The 14,702-nt window shown below is 49.9% G+C and overlaps 1 protein-coding gene across 2 annotated transcripts in view; it reads left to right on the forward strand.

The window, feature by feature from the left end:
- The window catches only part of Prkcb (protein kinase C beta), a 297,288-nt gene that overhangs the window by 269,480 nt on the left and 13,106 nt on the right, over positions 1 to 14,702 (forward strand). For both annotated transcript variants that reach the window (XM_077106018.1, XM_077106017.1), the window contains exon 16: positions 1,089 to 1,229. In XM_077106018.1, coding sequence (XP_076962133.1) covers positions 1,089 to 1,229 — 141 coding nt within the window. The remainder of the gene's footprint in view (positions 1 to 1,088; positions 1,230 to 14,702) is intronic.

Raw genomic sequence — 14,702 nt, forward strand, 5'->3', positions numbered from 1 at the left:
ACAGAGAGTGTGCCTGTGTATGTGACCCCTGATTATCTCATGAGCAGCAAATAGGCTCTGTAAGCTGCCTAGGTGTGAGTTTCTGGTTCATTCCTTTTCTGTAATCAGCCAGCGCTGGGCAAAATGTCTGGGGTCAGCGGAACGCTGGGAGGTTTCTTGGGCTCCTGTGTTCCTGTTCTGGCTGCTTTGGTTTCCTCTCTGGGTGCCTCCCGTCAGGATTTTCTTTCTTTTTTAAATCATCAACCTGTCCATCTTTCCTGTCTGTGCATTTGCTGAAGTCCTGAGATCAAGAGAGATTCTCTTGCCTCTTTGGGTTCATTTGTAAGAGGAAGGCTGTCTGGTTTCATCTCAGAGCATCTATTCATCTTGTTATTTAGCACTGGCTCAGAGAACCAAAGATGGAGAGTTTTGATAATTAAGTAATTTAAACAGAACACCAAAGAAACCTCAGCGGAGTTTAGTATAATGTGTGATCCGGGGGAATGAGCTGGGCTAGGTTTTGACTGTTTAATGAGTTTTCTGAAAGTAATTACTTGAAGCTTGCGTCCATTTCACTAATACATATATATATATTTTTTCCTGTTTTGTCATTTCCACAAGTGCTTTACTGAGAAAAGCAAATAGTTTCTGAATGAATGTGTCCTTGGCCTTGGTCAAAGGTCAGTTTTCTCCTGGTTGGGAGGAGGGGAGCTTGAAGATATTGAAACTGTTCTCAGTAGATGCACCAATAATGGCAGAAAACTCATTCTTGGACCAGAGTGGATCCTGGGACATTTCCGACTTCGAGTTCAGGGCCAGATTTGTGCTTTGGTTTGATTAGCCATAAGGGATCTGGCTCTGGGGTGAGCAGCATCAGGCGCTGTACTGGGGTCCTCTCCCATGAAGACCTGGTTAGGAAATTATTGCTGGAATGAAAAGGAATATAAATGAATAAATAAATATCCTGAGATTCTTCATGGTGCTTTCTTTCCAAAGTCATTGGAATAATAATTTCTGCGGGTCTCATATTTCCTTCTCTAAAGTTCATTCAACTTTTTTTTTTTTGCTTTTTTGCTTTTGTGTTTGTTTGTTTGTTTTTTCTCTTGAAGCTGATGACCAAACACCCAGGCAAACGTCTGGGTTGTGGCCCTGAAGGGGAACGTGACATCAAAGAGCATGCATTTTTCCGGTATATTGATTGGGAGAAACTTGAACGCAAGGAGATTCAGCCTCCGTATAAACCCAAAGCTGTAAGTAGAACGGGTCTGTCTGTCGGCGCCCTTGCTCCTGCCCCCTGCGCATGCGTTGAACGACCTCGAGGCACCTACCTGAACGTGTCTGCAGGTGCCCTCACATTTATGCACCAAGTCACTGGGTGCCAGCACGGGCTTGGCCACTCCCTGGCACAGCCCACCTTCTGCACATAGCCGGAAAAACACTTGCTATTGAGTTTCTGTCGTACTGATTCAATTATTGTAGCTGTCTTAGCGCAGACAACTCTGGGGGAGCGGTTCTTTGGTGAGCAGAATTCAGATCCATTTTTTTGGACAGTGATAAAGAATCTAATCCCACCCCCCCACACTTCTTTCTTTGGTTCACTGGTGCCATTTTCCCTTCATACGGACACGGAAAAGGTCATGTTGTTGATCTCAACCGTATTTACGTCTAATTCTGCAACCTGCACTGGTTCCTCTGGGTGAGTCAGAGCCCTTCACCAGGCTGAGCTGTGTAAGAGGGGGCTGAGCAGCTCGGCTAAGTAAGCCCTCGGCCCCCAGCAGGCTCCTGGTGCAGATACTTCTCCTGATGCAAGAATGAATGTGTCACATTGCTCCTGGCTGTGTCCCCAGGGGATGGTCTCCTCCCCAGGACCCAGCAGGAAGGAGAAGGAGTCCTGCACCTGAATTAATCAAAACTGCGACTCCCCTGGGAGGATATTTCTTTGTTAAAGGAAGTCAGGCCAGGCCTGGTGACCTTATTACAGGTTGTGAAAGCAATGGCTGAGGCCGACGAGGGAGCATAAATATTGTCATTAAAACCCAGAGCTGTAAGGGCCTGGGTGTTAAGAGGAAGGTGATAATGATAGCTGTTTTGATACTGTAATTGTTAATTTCTTGAGCACTTATTATGTGCCAGGCACCCCACGATGAGCTGCTCCCGTGGCATCTAATTAAATCCTCAGGGCAGCCAGCCTACCCGGGGAGGTGCCATTGCTCCATGTGGTGGAAGGGGAAATGGAGACTCAGAGAGGTTAATGGGCACTCGGCCCGTGTGTGACTAAGGGAAAGTAGGGACCCGGGACGGGGTGATTCCGTTGGAGGCTTGCCAGAATGCCTGGGGGAGGGGGAGGGTAGCGGAACAAAGTCTCCCAGGTCTAGTGCTGACCCGTCCCTTTGTTCCAAATGGTTAGAATCACAGCTCTACGGCTTCCTTGCAAAACCCTGGACACCTCTGGGACGCAGGTGTCGGGAAGGCAGGTCTGTAAGAATCAGTGGTTCCCTTCTGTGGCTCTTCTGACTGTTGGAGATTCTATGTGGATACCTAATCAGCCCGTCCCCTACCACACACACACACACCTGCTGCAAGATCTCCTCTCTCCCTAGAGTATCCTCCAGACGTTCGCAGATGTTTGCTTGGGCTCTCGAATCCCGGACGTCCAGGCCAAATCTTGTCCCCCTCTGCCCATAAGCACGTCCCGTGTGACCTCACTTCCAGGTGCCTGTGGTTCTCCAGGTCATCAACATCCAACTTCAAGTACAGACACAGGGTTCGGCACCACGTTCCTAATAGCGTCTGACCCTCAGTGAATACAGTGAGTTGGTTCCTTGGTGATTCTAGGGCTGGTGAACTGGGGCAGGTGAGTTTCCCTCTCTGGTCCACTGAGTCCTTCTCTGTACTGTAGCTACAAATGATTGCTTCTCCTCAGAGGAGGCTGCCACGTTAGTGATGTCACCCAGGGAGTAACGATGGGGTGCAGGGGTTTTGAGGCAGGTCAGTTGGGTCCCGCTGATGCTGTTCTGTAAGGTAACATCTGTGTGCCCACTTGGGGGTTGAGGACAGCCCTGCAGGGTCCTCAGAAGATTCATCACTTTCACTAAACCATGAGGAGAAAGACCAAAAGGTGACTTTGTGAGCCCTGGACCCTTCGGTCAGGAACCTGGCATCTCCAACTTGGGACACATTTGGTCTCTTTGTAGCCACTTATGGGGTCTCAAAATGTGGACTCCTTCCCTTCCCCACTTGGCCACAGGAAAGATGCCAGTGTTCCCCTCGGGGGACACGGGGGCTCATTGTGCAGTTGTGGACTAGTGGTTTTCAAAGGGTGTTCCCTGGGCCAGCAGCATCTTGTCACCTGGAAGGAATCTGAGGAATCAGAAACTCTGGGAGGGGCGGGGTTCTGTGCTCTGCAAGCCCTAGAGGTGATGAGCTGCATGAAGGTGATAATGACAGCTATTTTGATGACTATAATCGGTAATTTCTTGAGCACTTATTTAGTGCCAGGCACCCTATGATGAGCTGCACCCTGTTATGTACCCCAGCCTCAGAAGCCCTGCAGGTGGTCAGCAGGGGAGGCTCGGGCAGGGACGCAGGGCAGGGCCAGAGCAAGGCGGTGGGCAGAAGAAGCTCTATAAATGGAGACACACGAGGTCTCTTTCCAGTCTGGAAATAGGGTGATGGGTTCCAGGATGGGAGGCTCAGCGCGGCTCCGCTTCTAAGTTCCCCTGAGAAGCTGGGAATCAGGGGTCAGAGGAAATCTCACTGTTCCTTACTATATCAGCAACACCTGTCTAAAGATTAAACATAGTTGAGGGTGAAGGAAACACATCCAGGACCCATAGGTGGCCAGGGGACAGCTGGTTTGTCATCTCTGGGTTCGTGATGTCTCACATCAGGGTTATGTTTAGCCAGTTCCTGTTCCCGCTGGGTATTGATGGCCAGAGTTCACCCCGTCTGAAGATATATTGTGACTCTTCCCTGCCCGGGGATAATAGATATGACAGGTCTGGCTCGTCCCTGGCTCACAGAAGGCGATAGTGCAAAGGGGGTTGTGGTCAGTAGTCATTGATCTTCAACCGTGCTGCCTTAGATATTTCCAGCTGACCAATGTCATAAATTCCCCCTGTGCGTTAACAATGACTTTCAAAATACAGTGGCCAGGGCTGAGCTGTGTTCTTCAAAATATTCTGCCAGACGTGGTAGTGCACACCTGTCATCCCAGTGGCTTGGGAGGCTGAGGCAGGAGGATCGAGCGTTCAAAGCCAGCCTCAGCAATTTAGCGAGGCCCTAAGCAACTCAGTGAGACCCTGTCTCTAAATAAAATATAAAAAATGGGTGGGGATGTGGCTGGCTCAGTGGTTAAGTGCCTATGGGTTCAATCACTGGCACCAAGAAAAGAAAAAAAAAAAAAAAAACACTGGTTATAAAAGGGAATCAGGTGCTGCCCTTGATCCACTCCGACTGAATTAGAAATACAGCCATCCCTTTCTAGCCAGGGAAGATGGGTTTCAGGATCCTTTGCAGGAACCAAAATCCATGGATACTCTGTATCTATGTCCCTTCTGTAAATTGGCAGAGAATTTGCATATAACTCATGCGCATCTTCCTGTGGACTTTAAATCATCTCTAGATGACTTATAATACCCAGTAAATGCAAATGCTATGTAAATACTTGTTCTGCTATATTGTTTGGGGAATAGCAACAAGGAAAAAAACCCATCTGTACATATTCATTACAGATGCAACTTTTTAAAAACCATTTTTGACCCACAGTTGGTTGACTCCAAGGAACCTGTGGGTCCGGAGGGCTGGTTGTCATGATAATGGCTATACACACTACCACCCCCACTTCTTGCCACCTGTTCATGTCCCCTGTGCATTGCACACGCAGGTCTTATGGCTCTGCCCCAACCCAGGATTTTATATTTTCCCTTCCCCATCCTTTCTTATCCGCCTTCCGCTTCCGAAAGGCCTGCGGTGGGTGTGTGCAGAGTTCCGTGTGCCTGTGGGACCCTGGAAGGCGCACGAGTGTCTGTCAAGGTTCCTGATTCATGCATGCCATTAAGTCAAGTGTGGGAGACAGAAAACAGGGAGCAGTAACAGAGGATTACATTCAAACATCATTGAAGGGTGCTATTATTGGAGGTTCATTAAAATCACTCTAAATGGGTTTTTCAAGTTGTTCTCAGTGCCATCTTTTATTGAAGCAAAGAGCTGTTTGCAGAGTATTGTTTGAAACTGCACTGAAAGACACTAGCTTTGGTGTATTGTTGTCGGGTGCAAAGTCATTGTTCTTTTTAAGGGGAGCCACTGTGGATTGAACTCAGGAGCACTCGGCCCCTGAGCCACATTCCCAGCCCATACATTTTATTCGGGAACAGGGTTTCACTGAGTGGCTTAGGGACTCGCTAAGTTGCTGAGGCCGGCTTTGAACTCTCGATCCTCCTGCCTCAGCCTCCTGAGCCACGGGAATGACAGGTGTGCGCCACCACGGCGCTGGGCTCAAATTAATTGTTTTTAAAATGTGATCTGCTTGTGTCAGTCTCTTGCTTAAAGCCTCCCCTGATGGCTTTCTGGTACCCCAGGATAACATCCATTGCTCCTTGGTATCTATGGCTTTTGAAGTCTTCCAAGTCTAGGTTTCTCTCCCCTCTGGGACTTTAAGCTTCCAAGAAGCAGCATCCCTAGGTCTCTTTCAATTCCTCCAACACCCAGCGCCTTCTCTTTCCTTGCCGGGCTTTGTTGTGCAGGGCCATCTGCCTGCGGTGCCCGGAACCCCTTCTCATGCTCCCCTCCTCCCCCTCCAGCCAGCCTGCTGGTTCCTCATCAGATCAGTAGAACATCACCTCCTCCTGGGGACCTCCCGATCCCCGAGGAGGATCAGCTGTCTGCAACCCCCTCCATGTTGCAGAGTGTGGTCCATAGAGCCCCGTCTTGTCTAGACTCTGGATCGTGACTTTTTTAGTGTCGAATCCCAGTGCCTAGTGGGAGGGTTAGCGCGTGTGGGCCATTGGAGAATTTTTATCAAATGAACGGACGTCCGTAAAACAGGCCACCGTTAGACGCGGAGCCATGGAGCCCAGCGGTTCTCGAGAGGGAGATTAGCATGCAGGCTGTTCTGCTGACGTACAGCAGGGTGTCTCCAAGAAATTGGTTGTTGTGTGTGTTGCTTCCCTATTTCTAAAGGGCTGTGATTTGGCTGCCGAACGGCACACGGTGGCGGCCACCTGTGGTCGGGCTGTGTGCTCTGAGTAGAGCAGGCTGAGGAAGGGGCTGAAATGCAGGCAGCGCACTGGATCCCTGGCCTCCTCAGCGTTCTGCAGCCCACCCGGGCACGGGCTGGCCTGCGCTCCAGGTGCCACGATGCAGCAGCCCCTCAGAGCTTCTTAAACCACCGTGCCTGCAGGAGGCACTTGAATGCATGTTGACTCTGGTTCAGCTGGTCTGCAGGGAGCCCCGAGACCAGCTGAACCAGAATCAGGGATAGAGTTCGGGCGAGCCAGGAGGGGGAAGAGGGCTGTTCTAAATAAGGTGGGTGGACAATGTCACTGAGGAAGTAACATTTTAGCAAATATAGGAAGAAGGTAAGTGAGAGAGGAAGCCCTGTATATATCTAGGGGTGGTCATGGGGCAGTTGAACGGTAGTCGCAGGCACAAAGGACCCGAGGCAGGAGTTTGCCTGGCATGTTCAAGGGAGAGCCACGTGAGTGGGTGAGGGAGAGAGTTAAAATGAGACCAGAGAGGCCAAGGGAGGGGCAGATGGTGCGGAGCACAGGAAGATCTCCAGCAGAGAGATAACAGCCTGATAGCAGGTCTTAAAAGGATCCCTCTGACTGCACAAGGGGCGGGGGGTGAAGTTAGAGAGACCAGTTCTGAGGCTCTCATAATAATCCACGCAACAGGTGGTGGGAACTCGGACAAGATGGAACCATTTGAGAGACCCCCTGGGTGGGCTCACTTGGCACTGCACCTTGTAGGGACTCAGTCTAACTGTCTTTGAGGCGTGGAGGAGCCAGTGAACATGAACCTCTTCTGACCACATGGTTGCTCCTCCAGTAGAAAACCTGGAAGCCCAGAGCTCGATCCTGGGAGGAACAGGATTCCCTCATGAACTAGGGCCCCGGCCTGCAGGGCATAGGGCATGTGCCTGGGGTCGTGTTTCCTCTTGTAAAAATGAAGGACGGGGTACTCCTAGAGGTTCCCGCGTTGAGGGCTGTGACCAGGGAGTGCCCGCTGCCTGGGAGACCCAGGGAGGAATTTTGCCTCGATGCAGCCGCTGGGGAGCCCGTGGAAGCTCCGCCGTCTTGCAGGTTTGCAGAATGTGCAGCCCGTGCCGCTGTAACCCGGGATCAGCCCACCCAGTAGGCAGGGCACAGGACGAGTCCAAGAGGGAGGGAGCATTCAGCAGGCCGCAAGGACACCCGCTTCACTACCGTCCACAAAGCCCTGAGTGCTTGAGTGCCACTTGGTGACCTGCCACTAGAAAACCTGACTGTTACCTCAAATAGGACCAATTGATCTTATTCTAAAATATGGCCACTCTGTGTCGATTCGCTCTGAGAAGTGGACACTCAGGAGAACGCCTTCTGTCCCTCTTTGCCCTGTCTCCTGAGCACCCCCCAGGCCCACGGAGACTCATGGGCATGCCCACTCCCTCCTTTCTCCTGTCCCCACCTGGGCGACAGGCCCCACACCTGTGCCACACGCTGATTCCAACCCCTTCTGCGCCAGGGACCTATTTCCATTTCACTTTCCATGGGGTCTGTTCGTTTTGAGGCCTCCGCACATCAGGAGAGATTGGAAATCTTACAGGCTATAAAAGCACAAAGCCCCTCGTTCGTTCTGCTTCACCATTTGCCAGAAACATTCTTTGCGCCATTTGCCAAACACCGTGTAGGTTGCTAGCTCCACTGCCCGTGGCCTCTGAGAGTCTCCGGGCTGAACCGCTTCAGAAATGGACTCCTGCTCCCAGGACGTGGTCTCTTGGTGATTCTGTCATCCGGAGGCATTGTTTATGTAGCTGAGGTCAGAAGCATCAAGTCCTGCTTTAATGAGCTTCAGTTCCGTCCAGGTGACATTCTCCTCCAAACCTAATTGCCCTTTACACTGTGTGAGTACGTGTCTCTGTGCGCGTCTGAAGGTGTGTGTTTGATGTGCTGACATTTCTGAATTGAAGCCAGAGAGTATAACCTTTGTGTGTTTGCCATTGAAACTCCAAATTTAAGGCTCAAGAAAGGGATTTAAACTTGGACTCGATATGATTTATTCAAGCGTGGCACCCAGCCGCCCGCCCCGTCCCAAAGTAGCAGAAACTCAAGAGAACAATACCTTCTTTGAAACATTGGGATCTAAAAGAATTCTCATCAAACCTGTACCATTCAAACACATTGGGAAAACGTTATTGACGTTCTGTGCCAGACTCCGCTTTAAGTACCTCTAGGCATTACCTCATTTAATTCCCACTGCTAAAGGACAAGAGGTGTCCATGACCATCACTTTACTCACAAGGGGACGGAGCTTGCAAAAGTGAGGCATTGGCCCAACATCTAGAGGGTGGCCGTCAGAACCCTGGATTCTGCACTGACTAGTATCTGTGGAAAGACTCTCAGAAGAACTTGGAAGCCCCGGGGAGCTCTGGGGTTGTGCTAACGTGGGCCAGCTCTGACAGCGCCATAAAATGGTGTTTCATCACAGAAAGAAGAGGGCATACTCTTACCATTCAAATGATCTAAAATTTATTATAAAATACGGCAGCCAACAAGTAGCGTTTTCACACCTTTTACAATTCACAGGCAGGATCGGAAAAGATGCAAAGCTCCCTTGTTCCCTAAGGCTGAGGGTGACAGACAGCAGACATTGACTAAGCTTTGGAAGTGGGGCAGGGCAGCCTCTGGAGACGGCGCAGCCAGGAGCACGTGTTCCCCCGCCTAGTCCTAAAGGTTCCTTGGGGGGCACCCAGAGGCTGGTGTTTGCAGAGATCATAATAAAAATCCAAGGCTATTTTCATATACTGCGTACAAGTAGCCCAGGGTCATTCCAACCTGTAGCCTGGAAGCTGTCTGTCTGTCTGTCTCTTTCCATCGATCTGGCCCTGCTCCAATTGGGGAAACCATTTAAACGGCAGATCAAACCAGACTCTCTATGGGATGGTTGGAATTGGCTGGTTCCCGGGCCAAGTAAAGTTCCTAAATCACTCGCCAGGTGCATGACATTAAGCTGTCGTTTGAATTGAAATGGCGGAAGGAGAGGTCACCCAGGGACCGGGAGCGTGAAGCCGTTAGGATGCACCTGGCAATAACAACTGGCCTGTAATAGAAGTCAAGGATTGAGAGATGGGAAGCCCGGTTCAATCCTCCACTCTACAGACGAGCAAACAGAGGCCCAAGGCTTGCTAAAGTGACTTAACACAGGGACTGTATCAGAACCAGCACCGGAAAACTGGGCCTCCCCATAGGGATTCGGGGCTTTCTGAATAACACCATTCACAGCTGTAACACTTAGAATGAGTCAGGCGTGTTCTATTCAATTATTTACTTTTACTGGAAACTAGAGCTCTATTTTGCCGATCTCCTTGAATCCTGGCAAGTACCCCATGAGGTAGGTGCTGTTATGACTTCCCCTGTACATAGCAGGGAACAGGCTCAGAGAGTCTAAGTCACTTGCCCACAGTCACCCAGCTAGGGAGTCCTGGTGCCAGTTTAGAGTCCTGTTTCTTCACCTCAAAGCCTACCCCCTTGACCGCTGTCGTGATTCTTCTCTTCTGTATCGTGACTCATCCGCCTGGGCGTAGGACGTAAAGTGGTTTTGCTCCGATCTTGAGTTTAGCTACTGTCTTGTCGGGTGGTCATCCATGAAGTCCCGCTTCTTGACTTCTGTAATGCCCATCATGATGTCTCAGATGGTCCTCATTGGTCAAAGGGCAGGAGAACTTGAGAAAAAAGAAATGGGTCCAGGGAGACAGGATCCAGCAGAAAGGACGTGGGCTGAGTTAACTGGACCCAGGATTCAGCCCAGCTCTGCTGCTTGGCAGTTGAGTAAAGATGGGCGACGGGGACCCCCAGGAGCCTCCGCAGATGCTTCCAGACCTCAGCTGGGGTCTTTGTTGTCTTCCCCGTCCGTCTCTCTCCTGAGTCTTCTGGGCAAGTCTGCGAACCTTCTCTGACCACCAAAGTTCCAGTCCCTTTGGTCTCAGCTGATAGCCCCACCCCCTCAGTCTCTGGGAAATCGAGGCCTGGAGAGCCCATAGGAGGGTGGACCTCGGCTTCCTGCCCCTCTCTGCCTGGTCATCGCCACCTGCCTGACCTCCTTCCCCTTGGGTCCCTCCCTGTGTCCCCTCCCTGCGTCCTCCATCCCTGGGCTGGGCCCCATCCTCCCATCCCGGCTGAGCATCTTCCTGCCCAGCCTGTGTCCACAGCATCTGTCCCTATTAACCCATCTCCCCGATGGCTGCAAATAGGCTGGCTCTTAAGGAAAAGAAAATGCGTGTGCCGATGTGGCTAGATCTGTGGTCTCCAACAGGGCCCCGGAAATCCCTTCCCCTGCTCTCTGGGGGCCGCTTTCCTCTGCAGGGACTTTCTTCTTCATTCTTGAGGACTTTCTTGAACACGCAGCAACGATGGACTCCTATCCCATAATCTCAAAAACTTCCACACACACACAAAAAATAAATAAAATGCATGCTTTTCCTAAAATCCCAGCATCCTGGGACTGGGTCCTGTTGGAAGACATTGGGTCCTCTGTTCATCTTTAATTCCAGGAGGATGGACTGTGTTGGACCCGTCAGCCCAGGGACTAGTCTGTTCCTATCTAAAGCTGACATCTTGAGAGAGGAGAAGGGATGGGTCTTTTCATTACTAAAGAAGAGGGTACCCCTGCTGGGCAGAGGTAAACAGCAGCTGTCATCTGCTTGGACTCCATCTTCTCCCTCTGAAAGATCCTTTCCCTCCCACCTGGGATCCCTCCTCGCCCCTGCAAAGCCCTCTGCTCTGTCCTATTTTGCATACAAACAATCTTTGGAAGGCATTGCCCGCTTCTGCTCTTTCCACCCAAAGACACTTCCTGCTTTTCTGGGTTCCCGTGCAATCTGGCATCTGCTCCCACCGTTCCGTGGTCATTTCTCTCCGTGACTCATCATCCTCGACTTCAGCATGGCCTCCTCTCCAGGGGTTACGCTCTCTCTCTTGACCTCCACCACGTGATTGTCTGCTTTGATCTTGCCTCCTTTAAACAAAATGGGAAAAACTAAAATGCTCAAGCGGGATCCAAACCAATGCAGACTGAAATTCAGTCTTCTCTCTCCCTTGACCCCTCGCCAGCCTTCCTTGATGCTCCTTCCCAGAGCCACCTGCCGCAGCCAGGTTTTTGAGTGTCACCCTGGAGAGGATATGCGTGAGCCCAGAAATACCCCCACATCACGTGCAATTTCTGAACCTTGCTTGACTCCTTTCTGTCTTGGCAATGATGCTGGTCTTCAGATCTAACTACTCCCTTCTTTAAACAGTCGACCTCCCGTGTCCCCGGGTTCCACATCCATGGATTCAACCAACCATGGATCAAAAGAAAAATTGCATCTACTGAACATGTACAGAGCATTCCTCCTGCCGCTATTCCCTAGACAATACAGCAGAACAACTACGGACCCCGTGTTTGCATTAGATCAGGTATTATACGTAGTTCTGAGATGATTCAAAATATTCAGGAGGATGCAGATACTATACCCTTTATGTAACGGACCTCCGCATCCCTGGATTTGGGTATTTCAGGAGCCAAAAGACATTGCAAAGCAGCCGCCCTTGGATACCGAGGGATGGCTGTGTATCTGCCGGCTAAATTCAGAGTTCCTCCCTCCTTCTGAAGTCCCTCTCCTCCCTCATTTTTGTGCCACTCTGCTTGCTGATTTTCCTTCCGACCTCTCCAGCCACTCCTGGTGACAATCTGGAGCGCTGAGTCCTGCCCATGACCCAGAGAGAGAGAAAGAACAAAGCTGCCTTCCTGTTTATTGGCAAATACAGTGCCTTAAAAACAACCACCAAAGCCACCCCCAGCCGGGTGTGAGACGCCGCAGCTGGGAGGGGTGTGTCAATCTGCTTGGCAGGTCTTTCTGGGGGGCTGGGGCTGCCGAAGCACCCCCCTGTTCCCAGCATGCATCTCTCCCTCCCACCCTCACCTGGGGGCTCAGGCCTGACTTCACCTTGCAGTTCCTTCCCGTATCCCGCCAGGCTCCTGGGCAGTTTTGAGTGGCAGATTCTCTTCTGTTTGTCACTGGAATAGGACTCTCCTGGGTAGGTTGGGGTATGGCCGAGTCAGCAGGGGCCCTCCCCAGGCACAGCACAGCCACCCATCAGCCTTCATACCCGCCGGGGTGGGCCAGCACTCAATGGTCGTTATCTCAGTAACGGATGTGCATTCAAAGAACAAAACTTCAACGTTTTGGTTACATTTTCAGTTATTTATTTATTTATTTGATACCGGGGAATTGAAGTCCGGGGTACTCAACCACTGAGCCACGTCCCCAGCCCTAGTCTGTATTTTATTTAGAGACAGGGTCTCACTGAGTTGCTCAGGGCCTTGCTGTTGCTGAGGCTGGCCTTGAACTCACGATCCTCCTGCCTCAGCCTCCTGAGCTGCTGGGAGGACAGGCGGGCACCACCGCACCTGGCTTATTTTAATGTTTATTTATGTGTTCTGAACCAGACTGTGGTTTCATCTCTCAAGATGTTAAGAAAAAAAAATCTACAATTATTAAGATTCTAAAGTGTTAAGCCATAAAGAAGTGTCAAGGAGAGGGCACGGTTGCCCGGTTCTCTGGGGTAGAATAGCAATTCTGGTTTAATACCCAACTTCAGAACAAAATGAGTTTTTATATTTTCTAAATTAAAAAAGAAAATCTCCAACCATCATGTTCTCGTAAGCTTGTTGTAACTTTGAAGCACACATCTTCATTTTAAGCTTGGTAGAAAGAACTTACCAATGATGGTAACCGACCTTAATCTGTAGCGTGGACCCAACAGAAATGCAATCATAACAGGGTGGTGAAGCCGTCAGCGATGGAGACCTCAATTTAGGTTCCGGAGTGTTCTTCCAACCCTGGGCCCTACAAGGGAGGCCCATCTGTCTAGTGGGGAATTGAGCTTGGGCAACTTAGGTCACTTGCTTTAAGGGGGTATAGCTGGGAACGTGGGAGCCAGGGTTGGCACTCCGGTCACCTTCTCCAGTGAGGCCACACCACGTGACCAGGTATGCGTCACAGCCAGTGAAATGTGGTGGGAAGTCCAGAGGCTTTGAAATGGAACCCACCAGTCTCTGGTCTTGGCCCTCCGACTTGGCCCCATGTGACCTAGAACAGATTAACTTTTCAAGTTCTCTGTTAAGGGGATAGAACCTTTTTTTTCTCTGCCTGTCCCACAGATTTGTGGGAATCAAATCTTTAAAAATATAGGCAAATAGGACTTTTCCAGAGAGCATGTATTTGAAGCCAGCAAGGTGGGTTTGGGACGGATAGTGAAGAGCAGATAAGGGAAAGAGAAAGAATTCTGTTGATATGGAAACAAAAATGTTGATGGTGTATTTCATCTAGTTTGTTTTAAAAAGCAGGATAAAAAAATAAAGTAATGCATGAGGCCCTGGGTTTGATCCCCAGTATTGAGAGAGAGACAGAGAGAGAGAGAGGGGGGGGGGGAACCAAGAATGATTCCACATCTCCTTAAAGAATAAAAAGCCTCCACCCATCTCTTCAGTCATCCACGACACAGACAAAGTGTTAACCTAATAGAGATTTGGGTGGTGGAATTGCAAACGGTTTTATTTTTTCTTGGTGCTTTTTAACAGCTTATTTGTTTCTGCAATAAATGGAGAAGTCTAATAGAAGTGACTGAATCTGTTGTCACATCTGGGGTCCAATCAGATACTTAAACCCCTGAAACACGTTTCCACAGTGTACTTTGTAGAGCTGTCTGGGAATGAAAAAGGATAATGCTGGTAAAGTACTCTGCACAGCACTGGCTCACAGCAAGCACTTAGCATACATCACCCTCCATTCATTGGATAACACGGAGTGCTGGTACTCGGTCTTAGAAATGCAGCAAGGAGAAAAAGAGATGTGAGTTTGCGTTCAGGGAGCTTTAGGCCTGGATGGAAACATAGAACCCAGATGGATAAGCAAAGAAATGAACATGCAGTCATAGATTGAGATAGGTCAGATATTTTATTTCTATGAAAGAAGTGGATAGGAAGCCTAATCGAGACTCACAGGAGAGGGGAATGGGGGATGGACCTCGTTTGGAGGGGACCCAGAACAGCTTCTTGTAAGGAGGTGGCATTGAAACTCAGATCTGGAAGAAAACAAAACATTGTGTGTTATTTTAAAATGAAAATTAACAGGAAAAAAAAAAAAAAAGCAAAACAAACTCGCTATCAAACACGAAAGCCTTCTCTCACCGACTTCCTCCTGAATAGATGGAGAGATAAAATATCCATGATTGCAGGAGCCTTCATGATTTGCAGGAAAAGGAGCCTTTCATCTTTCTTTCTTTCTTTTTTCTGCCAAAGGCCAGAGAATGCTGAAGATCCTCTGACTCTTTGCTTGAGAGAAAAGCCGAAGTCCACAAATGACTTTTAAAAATGATCAAATGGGTGGCAGGTCGGCGCTTGGCTGGCTGAACCTCACCGGGTGGATCCCTCCTGTGTCTCTTGGTGGAGACTGGGCAGGCCGCTCCCCCGGGCCACGAGCC

This window comes from Callospermophilus lateralis, chromosome 19, assembly GCF_048772815.1.
Source record: "Callospermophilus lateralis isolate mCalLat2 chromosome 19, mCalLat2.hap1, whole genome shotgun sequence".
Classification (NCBI taxonomy): domain Eukaryota; kingdom Metazoa; phylum Chordata; class Mammalia; order Rodentia; family Sciuridae; genus Callospermophilus; species Callospermophilus lateralis.